Source organism: Littorina saxatilis, linkage group LG12 (assembly GCF_037325665.1).
Source record: "Littorina saxatilis isolate snail1 linkage group LG12, US_GU_Lsax_2.0, whole genome shotgun sequence".
NCBI classification, from domain to species: domain Eukaryota; kingdom Metazoa; phylum Mollusca; class Gastropoda; order Littorinimorpha; family Littorinidae; genus Littorina; species Littorina saxatilis.
The window spans coordinates 76,028,666-76,041,296 of NC_090256.1; the positions used below are offsets into that span (position 1 = coordinate 76,028,666).

A 12,631-nucleotide genomic window follows, 5' to 3' on the forward strand; every position below is an offset into this window, starting at 1 on the left:
TACAAAGACAGGAAGCCAAGCTTCTCTTCTGACGCTGGCAAAAGGACAACACATCCAGTGATCCACACAAAAACTAAACCAGCTGTCGTTCTGTCTCTTGCCTGGCGAATCGGTTTCTTCACCGACACTGCTGACGTTTGATGTTCAGGTTCACATTTACACTCTATTCTAAAACACCATGATAATTTGATTCAAAACAAATCCATCCTGTGTCATGATGTTTAAAATGTATGGTCCGGGGTGTCTCAACCACTTGAGTGACCCTTGACAGAATTGGAGGGAAAACCAATGAGCCATGGAATATGATTATTCAAACGGTTGAACTGGCATTCTGTCGGGTTTAGCAAACCTCATGCTTAATCAGTCGTGAAAGTACAGTTCACTGCAGAAAGGAGATTGGATTGTTAGTAGATTATAGACGTTAGGGACTATGCAAAACACTGCCTACTTGTCACAGCAAGAAGCTGTCGCGTAAGGCCCCCCCCAAAAAAATAGGTGTGGTTAAGGTAACATAGCCCCAAAAAATAGGGTAGGAAGGTAGGCAATCACTTTTTTTTTAAACTTTTTTTTCTAATGTGTACAAATCAAACCTACTCGACAGGGAAATAAGTGTGCGACTCCAGCGCTGTCGCTTTCATTGCGTTTTCTGCACTCGGTTTTTTTGGTTTTTTTTTGTTTTTTGACAAATGTAATAAAAAGTTATAGGGTCGGCCCCTAAAAATAGGGTAGGTCGGGTTACCGTAACCACACCTATTTTTGTTTTAGGCCTAAGCAAGTCGCTGCAGTCAACAAATTGATAATTCAAAATAAAGCGTAATATTATTGCTACCCAATAGCAGAGGGACAGGGGAGGGAGATGGGAGATGGGGGGGGGGGGGGAGTGGGGGGAGTGAGGGAGAGAGAGGGAAGGAGAGAGAGAGAGAGAGAGAGAGAGTAGGGGGGGAGGGAAGGAGAGAGAGAGGAGGGAGGGTTAAGTGGGCGAGCGAGCGAGAGAGAGAGAGAGAGAGAGAGAGAGAGAGAGAGAGATAGAGATAGAGAGAGAGATAGAGAGAGAGAGAGGGGAGAGAGAGAGAGAGAGAGAGGGGGGAGAGAGAGAGAGAGAGAGAGAGGAGAGAGAGAGAGAGAGAGAGAGAGAGAGAGAGAGAGAGAGAGAGAGAGAGAGAGAGAGAGAGAGAGAGGGGATGCCTGTGAAGGATCAGCAGGTTGAAGGTTTCAAAGTGTGCGCGAGTACAGGGGCAAGCAAAAACTCCTTTGAAGGATGGTCAGCTGTCAGCTCTCGATAAAAACGTCTCTCCCGCTCTCTGGGGCTCGCTCTCCCTCAGTAGATTGAAACATGTATGCGACAGCTTATAATTGATGGGATGGACTCACTGGTCGCCTGTAAGCTCCTATTTTGGGACCTTACAATATCTGGACAATTTAGGTCTCCAAAGGAGAGGCGAATATTTTCAAGACAGCATCGGAGCAAACGAGATCTTCACACACAAAAAGCCTTTCAAACTTACAATGGAGATAGAGTAAAAGAGACAATGTTGAAAAACATATGAGGAAGACGAAAACAGAGCGGAGGTGGGAAGAATCGTAGCAAAGTCATGAATCAGTGTCGACAAGTGTGTGTGTGTGTGTGTGTGTGTGTGTGTGTGAGTGTGTGTGTGTGTGTGTGTGTGTGTGTGTGTGTGTGTGTGTGTGTGTGTGTGTGTGTGTGTGTGTGTTAGTGCCTGAGAGAGAGAAGAGAGAGAGAGAGAGAGAGAGAGAGAGAGAGAGAGACAGACAGACAGACAGACAGAGAGAGAGAGAGAGAGAGAGAGAGAGAGAGAGAGAGAAGAGAGAGAGACACAGAGAGAGAGAGAGAGAGAGAGAGAGAGAGAGAGAGAGAGAGAGAGAGAGAGAGAGAGAGAGAGAGAGAGAGAGAGAGAGAGAGAGAGAGAAAGCACAGTACGTAACATCAAAGAATCTCTTCTTACCGACAAAAGACTGACAGTCGGTATTCCTGACGGAGGCAACTTGGGCAAACCTTTGATTCGACGCAATTTCACTTTTTCCATCTTTGAACTAATCTTTTTTCGCTAAACAGTCTAACTCGTCTAACTCCACCGCTGCGCCTTCACACAAGTCGCGAACCCGCTATTTTCTCACAGCCGATAGTTCACACAGCCAGCAGCAACAGTTCAAATGTTCGTGGATATGGGAAGAGTTCTGCTAGGCAGGTGCAAGCCCGACTAGGGAGCTTGTTATACTTCAGTATAGCCACAAAGCGCACCTTTGCACTGCGGCACGGCCAGTTTCGTTCCAACCAGAAGTCAGAACTGGTTATGTCATTTCTCCAGCCCTGGCACCTGAGTCACTCCTTCTGCCTACTTACATGTATACGTAGAAAACCGTGAGAAGGGAATTGTATAAATTGAAGAACGGTTTAGATTGTCCAAGATCTGTCTGACAATGAAACGACCACTGTCTAAACACTGCCTCTAATTACACAATCAATTCTGATGCACACAAACCATACCACACTCTGGCTCTCAGAACCGCCAACCTCATTAACACCTATCTGAATGTATGCACGCATGAATATTCACAGCCTCATTACCGTCTGGTCTAAGCTGATAGACTTAAAGAAACTCTTTAAGCACATGAGTAATAATATGTTCGTCACGTAAGCAGGTTTGTTCCTGAATTATTGACTAACTGAAGTCACACCACGCGGTTGCACCTTGATGCTTCACGGTTCCTTCAGACATTATTCCTTTGAAAACAGAGCGCACGCCAGCACAAGTCCAATCGCACACACATGGACACACACATGAACTGGCCCAGTACCTACACCAGGATATCACTCATTGACTCAAACCGCTACGCTAGGAAGTGGAGCTGGCAAGCGCGAAGGCAATCTGCTCAGCACGGGCCCAGCCCAGACTAATCAGGCTCAATGGACGACAAGTAGGTAATGTGTATGGAAATAGAAAGGTCTATCCGACCATCGACCCGCGCCTCCTTCAGCCAACCACCACCAGTTAACTCAGTTTTTAGCTCTGAGTGCAAAGGTGTGGTAGTAGTATGAGGTATGGGAGAGAATTTTTTTGTCTCAATCTTCCAAATCAATCACAGATCAAACGTCGTTACCACATTCCATGATGATTATTAGAACAACACCTGTGCTTACATTCAGCAACCAGACTCCAACGTTGAAACCGTTCAAATATAATTATAACGTAGACAGCATCAAGAACAGATCCTGTTCATACTCATAGCTTTCAGAAATATGCAACTGCACTTGATCAATTTCCTGCATCTTGTACAGCTACAGAACTGGCCTATATTCTGCACGACACAGCATGGAGAATTATTCCCAAGAGAACAGGACGCGAAGAACCCACGATACAAATTCTTCACGGCTCAGCAAGACAGTTGTGATAGGAAAAGGGCACTAAAGTCTACCACTCCAGTAATTAACCCCAGCAAAGCTGCATGGCTGTAGTAAGTTATCAGCGACCACCATCTTGCAGACAGATTCGAGCACCAGCTTCCTGCAAGCTGTTCAGAATGGTTTCTTCTCCAACTTTCTGGTCCGGTATCAGCGTGCGTCATTGACGATTCTCCACAAATATGATTGACATTTGTTATTTCTCACACTTAACATTACGAGTTGCACACCACATACGTCCCTACAATAATATTGATGCGGATATTTTTTTATGCGGATTTTAAAAAAAAATTAAAAAATGTTTTAATATTTATATATATCACTTGTGGGTAATGCCACTCGAAATCAGGATTTCAAAACTCGACAACAACACATCCTGGCCGACCATGTCCCGGCTTGCACCCCCAGCTAGCTCAGCTGCTGCGATGCTACTTGGCTTTCAGTATAAAGGCCATTAGGCAAAAAATAAAATAGTCTGTTTACGGTAACCCGACCGACCCTATTTTTTTCACGCGACCCTAGACTTTTTTGGGGCATTTGGGGAAAAAAAAAATAAAATAACGTAAAAATATGGTTTTTTTGGGGGAAAAAAAAAATCCCGACCTACCGACCCTATTTTTTTGGCCTATGTTACCGTAAACAGACCTTCTTTTTTTTTTGGCCTTACTGTTAATTGGCACGTCTACCTCCCTGCTGTCTGTGTTTATGCAGCTCTGGTGAATGTTATTAGCCTTGATTGGAAGAGTAGACAAAACTGGCCCAGATGAGCAGCGAAAACAATCCGTTTTCGTCTTTTCGGTTTCACTTTCTAAATTCAGTTATCTGGGAACTTTCTATGTCTGTGGAATTGATAGGAGGAGCTAATAAAAGACCGAAAAAGCAGCCAAACAACATTACATTTTTTCTTGTTAGAATTTCTGTCCCAATTCAGCTTATTTTGAACTGACTGGAGGTGCAGCCAGACGGGAACAGCGTCCAACAGATTGTTTCCTTCTTCTTGTGTTTTAATTTGTCAGCTCTGAACAGGGATAAAGGCGATACATTCAAACAGTGTCTGCGAATGAATGGCAGGATCGGGGCATTGGAACTCCTTCAAACAGCAAAGCTGACTTTCAGCAACAAACAACTCTTTTGCTCAATGATCTCTTGTCTTGTAATTTAAAAAACAAATCTAGCAATGTGAAAACACTGAAGAAAATCTCAAGCCTGTAAAATGTCGTTTAAGACTGAATTTCCTGCAGCTCCAATGTCCGATAATCACACCGTAGCTTGATTAGAGCTACATGTAGTAAGCAGACGAAGACAACACACACACATCTTCCGCGAACAATCAGGGAAATCAGTTTGCATGCAGTTATCTTAACGAACAGAAACAATCACATTTTACAACAAAGGCACAAGGCGAACTTTTGGAAGTATCCACACGAATCCACCACACCGTTTGACCCAGACGAAAGAGAGCGAAGGAAGGTGTTGCGTGGTCTTATATGGCCAGGGCGCCCCGGGGGAGCTGCTCAACTTACGATTACCATGGCAACAAACAAGCGCCCCCCACGTGGTCATGCTTACTCGCAAAACACAGGAGACAATGGTCAAGCATTGGCCACGAAACACTGGACATGGCAACACCTGGTTAAAGGGACAGCAACCGATCCCTTGTCCATTCTTCTGTTTCTTTTTGTTTCACCATTCAATCAGCAGTTTCACGATACTGATTTTTTTTTTCATTAACTGGACCATGCCGATCTGATGGGGAAAAAAGAAGAACAAATATCCTTGTCTGATCCAGACCAATGGGCATCTGTGTGATGTGCTGCATCAATGATCTCTGTGCAGCTCTGCTCCAAATCAAGGTAACATTTGTTGACAGTGTGTTGCACATTTACTTACTGACTTACTTTAAATACTGAAAAAGAACAATCTAACCTGGTTACTGATGTGTCCACTTTTGTTTAATTGACTTTCTTTCATCTGAACTGTACTATCTAAACTGAACCTTCGCTGCTCATTTAAGATTACTAAGCACCAGAAATGCATCTGAGTGTGGCTCTTTTAAGCTGACCAAGACGACACAGAAGACAACGACATCTGGCGGTCAAGACAGTGGACTCAGGGATGGCCAAGAACGGTCCATCACTAAGTCAAGCAGGCCGCGTCTGTCTGGCAAATAAACAGCAGCTAAAAACAGAGGGAGAAGGGGGAAGAAACGTCTGGACAAAGACGGACCAATAGAATGCAGAGAACGAAGAACGTTGTGAGTAATACCAGGCTCAGACGTACAAATGGAGCTTAGAACTACAACCTTGTGCGTCCCCAACGGAATCTTTTTTGTCTAAGTCTGCCCAGAACACGCGGTTTTGATCCTGCTTTGTATTCCACAAAAAACTGCAATTTTCAAACAAAATCTCTAGTTTTCACAATTGACACTGACAATACCAGCGGTGCAGCTTAAAAATAAATATTTTGTTTTTGTTTAACTTGACCTATACAATAGGCTATATGTAGCTTTTGATGATTCGTACCATTTTGAACCACTCACGCAGAGCAACAGAAATATCACAGAGGTGAAACCGTTTGTCGTATGATTGAAGCTGCGTGGAAGGTCAAAGAGGGTCAAATCACGAATGAGCAGCAGCTGTGCTTGTTCAGTGGCTGTCCAACAACAGGGAACTGAGGTTGGGATTTGTTGTTGACACCGATGTAAACTATCCTGATTGAGGGAGTCATGAGTTGTCAAGTATGTTACGAAAAGAACAGAAATGAGCCAAGTATTAGGCAATCCATGAAGCTCAACAATAGCATTTCTTCAATCCTTGTGTGTCATTACAAAATTCACGACTGGAATATGAACAAAGCCTTGAATCATCAATTTGAATCCACCTTTGTACGCGGGCTGAACTGCAATCAAGCATTCTAATCTATGAAGCCTTGAGCGAATACAATCATTTTACATGAACCACTGTAGCCGCGAGTCAATTTTTACGGCGTCGCTCAATATTACTATGGCAGAGGTTGTTAGATATTGAAATTAAATCACTGACAGAAACTCCTCATGATAAAAAACAAACAACAAGAAGAGCAAACGCTCGATCGAGTCACTTTCGCAGTTCTGAATATTATATGAGGCATCAGATGGACAGGAAGAAATTGCTATTCACAACACAATGCATACCTGAAGCATACCTGTGACCTTGAAAAAGGTCAAAGGTCACCAAAGCAGACGTCAAAGTGTAGAGGTCACTGGGAGTCACGTTCACATAAAATTTGAGCCCGGTCACTTTTATAGTTTCCGAGAAAAGCCCAACGTTAAGTTGTGTGTTGCCGAACAGAAAAGGCTAGTTATCTCCCTTGTTTTTCTGATAACGTTCGTAAAAGGCTACAGATGTAAATACTTTGATGTAAAGAATAATCCTACAAAGTTTCAATCACATCCGATGAACTTTGTCAAAGATATAAAATGTCTAATTTTTCCTTTGACGCTGACCTGTGACCTTGAAAAAGGTCAAAGGTCAACGAAACCATCGTTAAAGTGTAGAGGTCATTGGAGGTCACGACTAAACAAAATATGAGCCCGATCGCTTTGATAGTTTCCGAGAAAAGTCCAACGTTAAGGTGGTGTCTACGGACGGCCGGCCGGACGGCCGGCCGGACAGACTAACACTGACCGATTACATAGAGTCACATTTTCTCAAGTGACTCAAAAAACCATAAACAAAAATAACCACCATAATTAATTCCTCGCGGGAAAAAAATCAATGTAGATCTATAAAAGGTTCAATTTTAAAGATCAGTTTCAGCAGAATACGTGGGTTCGACATGCTATTAATATCTCAATCACGTTGCAAATTAAACCTTCCAGAAATGCATTCCCACACACACTGTATGAATCATTGAGCGCATACAACTTCATAAACAATCTGAGTCAATGTTGCCGAGAGGCAGTTTCCCTTATTAACACACACCCAACCTCGACAGTGATGATTACAGACAATGTGTTTCATAAGCATTGTCAGCAGACGACAACGCCCGAGCGTTAAATCCAGTCCAGTTATTCATTGCGTCACGCAGCAGTGGCAGTTTGATCAGTCTGGCGGCACGTTTGGATGTATCGCTTGTATTTAACATTGTACGCTAAGTTTTTGCTTAGTGCTTGGGTTCTTGGTGTTATGTCTCAGTTAAATGTATGCTTTGTATGCTTGTTGATTTGTGCTAGTTTATTCTATAATGAATTTGTAAAGCGCCTGGAGCCAATTGATGGGACTCGCGCTATAGAAAAGTTATTTATTATTATTATTATTATTATTATTATTCCAACAAAGGTTGTCGAAACACACAATCACTCGCTTTCAGGGGTCGCGTTACCAGGACCAATTTCACTATTTCACTGGTAACAATATCAAAATACCGGAAATTAAATCGGCAACCGGTTCAAACACACCGATTGGTATTTTGTTTGCAGAATCACATGCATAAAGCTGCGCACACTTTTAAAAGACACCCACACGCCACGAACAGAATAACTAAACACGAAATGATGATGCCAGTGAAATCTTTGGAATTTGGTGTCAGAATTATCGTTAACCCTACGGTCACAGTTCTGAAACACTAGAAATGTACTGAAACTCTTGAAATGTTCTGAAACACTTGAAATGTTCTGAAACACTTGAAAGCACAGCTAGCTAGGAATAAGACAAGCTACCAACATGCAGATCCAAGAAGATACTGAGGCACAAACAATGACATTCTAAAATTCAACTCTTTCTGTGTTAACACCAAGGCTACACATCCAAGATCAAGAGAATTTAGGATACCTACTGACTTGTGACTAAAAGCTGTTGAATGTTTTACCGAGCTTTAAAGTGAAGGACTTCGATTTGTCAAATTTGTATTCTTTGAGGTGTTTTTTTTTTAGACCACGCGGACATCTGAATAATTAGGGTTTCTTTTTAAACCTTATATTGATTGGGCGAAGTCGACTTCGCGAAGTCTACTTAACGAAGCTCGCTGCACGAACCTTTGGCACTGGCACTGCATTGATGGGCTCAATAATTAAGGAAGACATTTACGACATTTACACTATCATTGATCCTGCACTATGCAAAGAGAAGAAAATGATTTGCTGTAGCCCTACCATCAAGGCAAAACGGTTAATCCCTGGCATTCCCCTCTCGTGACAGGACATTTCCTCTCATCCCCTGTCCAACTATATTATACTGCCTTACTCCAATCAATCACACATGTATCCTCTCTCCAGCTATATACTGCCTTGCTGAAAGACATCACAACGCATCAAATCACGACACTAGAACAATGATAGGAGATCCATGATTGAAGCGTGACATTACTGACAAGTGGACAGGATGACTACTGAAAGGGATGGGGAAATAATTACATGTGACAATAGAAATCGCTCAGTCCGTTGTCCCCGGCTCATGTCCGTCGCCCTGGGATGCGGGACTGATCGGTGGTCAAGCAAAGATCTCCGCACGTCCAGTTGCACGCTCCGCTAACACGTTTATATTAATCATGTGACTCAAGACTTCATCATTCGAGGTATGCCTTCACACAAGAGAGCCCCTTTGTCAATCAAACAATCAAACTTGTTTAGAATCAGCCGAAGAACGATCGAACAGCTACACATACAGACATGCAGATAAAAGAGCAGACACATCGACATAAGAGAGAGAGAGAGAGAGAGAGAGAGAGAGAGAGAGAGAGAGAGAGAGAGAGAGAGAGAGAGAGAGAGAGAGAGAGAGAGAGAGAGAGAGAGAGAAAGAGAGAGACAGACAGACAGACAGACAGACAGAACGACAGAGACAGAAAGAGCCATCAGTCATAAAGTATACATTCCTTGTTTACCAACGACCTAAACCCGATGTGAACATGCACACCTTCAAACACAGTCACACATAAGCAACCGATACCTTCACCTAACCGGTTTATAACTCGTAACAATGTGAGTGAACTCATAGCTTCCAGTGAAAATCCCCTGGCCTGAGCCTTTGAGCTTCCAGGAACAAGGGAAAGCCAAGGTAAAGCAATCCTCTTTCCTCGGATACAAAAAACACTTTTAGCCGACAGAAGACCTATAATAGGACTGTCCGATACTTAGTGCGTATCAAGTCTAATCGCTCAAAGGTCCAGGCAGTCAAAACGACCAAGACACGTACGACATCTAAGAGTCTGACTGTAGCACACGGTTACATACATTCAATATTAATTTTGTCAAACAAAACGGCGTCAGATATGTTCTCAGTATCTGTCGCAATTTTCCCACTGTGTTTTATAAAATAATCATATTATGAAAGCACATACATTCTTATCTTAGTTTTTATGTATTCATTGTTAGCAAACATCGGCACTATTCATGTTTTATTTTAAACGCAGTCATTGTTATTTATAGATCACGGGCGCTTGATGTGGAGTAGGTCGCGCACGTGTGGATGTTGTGCCCGGTTCTTGTTTCTGTCTCTGTTGTCATTTTAGTTAGCGGGTCTGGTTGAGTTGTTATTTTAGTTAGCGGGTCTGGTTGAGCACGTGTTGTGTATCATGTGCCCTCTGCTGGTCACTGTGCATTTTAGTTAATGGACTGGTGATGTCATTTGTATGGAGTCGGCGCATGTGCGAGGATGTGTGTGTGTGTGTGTGGGGGGGGGGGGGGGGGGGCGCGGGAGATGGAAACTTGCTGTATGTTATGTAGTGTATATATTGTGTGTGATACGTGGTAAGTGTGATACTATTTATTTGCATGTGTGATGCAGGGACAGTGTGATATCTGTAGGCCTGGGCCTATGCTAGTGATTACTGTGTGTGATACATGAAATGTGATATGAATGCTGTTTTTATATGTTATACTCTTACTTTCTGCCTATGTCTTAATCCCAAGCGCAAGACAAATTCTTCTATGTGAAAATTGAAGCCAATAAAATTTGAGTTGAGTTGAGTTGAGTTGAAAGGGAAGTTTCCAAAGCAGTGCCGAATTGCATCGTTGCACAGTTACTCTCCTAAATTTGTATAGATGATTTCACAGACTAACTGGAGGCTGATCATATAAAATATATTCAAAAGATCATTGTCCTACTCCTTGACAGTACCTGTACAAGACGTTTTTCTGCTTGGATGTAAGTGTGTAACCACACTTGATATAAGCATAGCTTGTTTGGTGGTCCCAAGTTTATTACACCCCCGGTATAGGGGTGTGTATAGGATTCGGTCGATGTGTTTGTTTGTGTGTTTGTGTTCGCATATAGATCTCAAGAATGAACGGACCGATCGTCACCAAACTTGGTGAACAGGTTCTATACATTCCTGAGACGGTCCTTACAAAAATTGGGACCAGTCAAACACACGGTTAGGGAGTTATTGGTGGATTAAGATTCTACAAGGACTTATAGAGGGACATATTAATGGTCAAAGGGAAATAACCTTCTCAGTTGGTGGCAGTGAGAATGGTAAGGACGGGGGTGTTTTTCCTACCTCGGAGGAATTTCTTGTTTTTTGTAGGATACATATATGCCACCCTTTGTCTTCTAAATAAAGCCACGTTTAAACCAAAAGATGATTGTAAACTTTCACCAACTTTAGTATCTCACATGAAGAAATTCGAACTGGAATCAAAACAGTCTCCAAAAATGATATAATACACGAATTACATCTTCAGTGAAAACATTCAGCCTGTCACGAAGTGTCCAACACTTGCTTTGAAACGAATACTTACAGTTCTGACCAGACTTACACCTCATAAGTTATTTCGTGTGCATCACAACATGTTATTTACACTGTACACGTCACGGAATGATAACGCTCAACGTATCACTAAAAACGAAATCTTTCCGCTGACCGTTACAGGATAAAGTGATACGACACCTGTACCATCAATGAAGCTGACAGGGACACTCAATGCCATTGCCTCGCACAAGGTCAGAACATTCATACAGTCAGCAGCTCGACATCACCTTTGACCGATAAACTGGACACAGCAATTAACAACAAGCAACAGTCGGCCGCGTTACGCTGGGTTTGGTGTTACACTTATGCAGCTGTATCTGAAGCATGAACATATTGCAAAATGCCGAATTTATCCCCGCGGAAACACTTCACTTTTAATTAGAATGCAAAGAAAACAGGAGTCGGAATTACTAATAGCTTACATTAATTACTGATAGTCTGCCAAGTTTAATTTCCCCCACAGCAGCAGTTTTACAGTGATTAACAAAGAAAGGATTGGGTCTATTTCAAAATAAGTTATTCTTGAAACTTTCCATCTCAAGGGGATAATTGGGGATATTGTCGCTCAAATGAATTTGCATTTTTGAATAAGAAACTGTGTTCCCCGATATTTTTCTTCTCATTACACTTACACAACAAAGCTACATAAAATAAATTGACGACGGAGCAATTCCTCCTCTAAGCAAGCCCCCCCCCCCCCCTCGTTGCCATACCAGCCACAAGAAAAGAGCCCCATCATCAGAAAAGAGCATCTCAGACAGCAGGTCACAAAATATCCACTAAACAACCTCTTTCCTTCATTTTTCAGACTCCAGGAATGACGCTGTTATCTTGGTAACAAATCTTATTAAGTCGCTCCCGCTCACCACACTTGGCAGGCTCTTCAAACTTCAAAGGTTCACACACGGTTTAAAAAAAGACCAGGCACACCAGCACAGCACTTCACCGCAAGCCCTCAACATTTCACAAACCCAGTTTAAAACTGTAATGGAACTGTGCACCACTATCGTTAAAAAGCCATGGTTGGGTGCAGCCCCTAACATTGCCAGACGCATAAAGCCATAAAGGGTTTAACCATTAAAACTAAGCTGCACAAACCAAAGGCTTAACCCATCAAACTGGGCTGCCGAAACCCAGACGCATAAAGCCATACATGATTCTGAAACAGGGTTTACCCAATCAAAACCAGGCTACAGAAACCGACTTGCAATTAAAATATGATCTTTTCTGAACGCAGCTGATTGGCTATGTTCAAACTCATAATCGTTAGTCAAACCGTGTAAACAAGCGTACATGTCACATGATGTGATGAGTGGGCAGGTCTGAAAGTTCCGAAAACTGATCGATCACTTTGGACACAGGTGACGGGTGTGTGTGTGTGTGATGCGAGGGCATATTTCAAAGGCTGGGAAACCTAATCAGTTACAGCAACATGACTGAAGCAGCGATGGAGATGCGTGTCATGCGAGGGCAGGTTCAAAA

The 12,631-nt window shown here is 42.7% G+C and overlaps 1 protein-coding gene across 5 annotated transcripts in view; it reads right to left on the reverse strand.

Annotated features, from left to right (window-relative positions):
• Positions 1–12,631, reverse strand: part of LOC138982793 (rhotekin-like) — a 93,436-nt gene that overhangs the window by 24,480 nt on the left and 56,325 nt on the right. Inside the window, exon 1 of one of the 5 annotated variants that reach the window (XM_070356141.1) lies at positions 1,965–2,325. The exons of the other annotated variants lie outside the window; for them this stretch is intronic. Within the exon in view, the coding sequence (XP_070212242.1) occupies positions 1,965–2,045 (81 nt within the window). The 5' untranslated portion in view covers positions 2,046–2,325. Of the gene's footprint in view, positions 1–1,964; positions 2,326–12,631 lie in introns of those variants that run through there. 5 annotated transcript variants of the gene reach the window in all.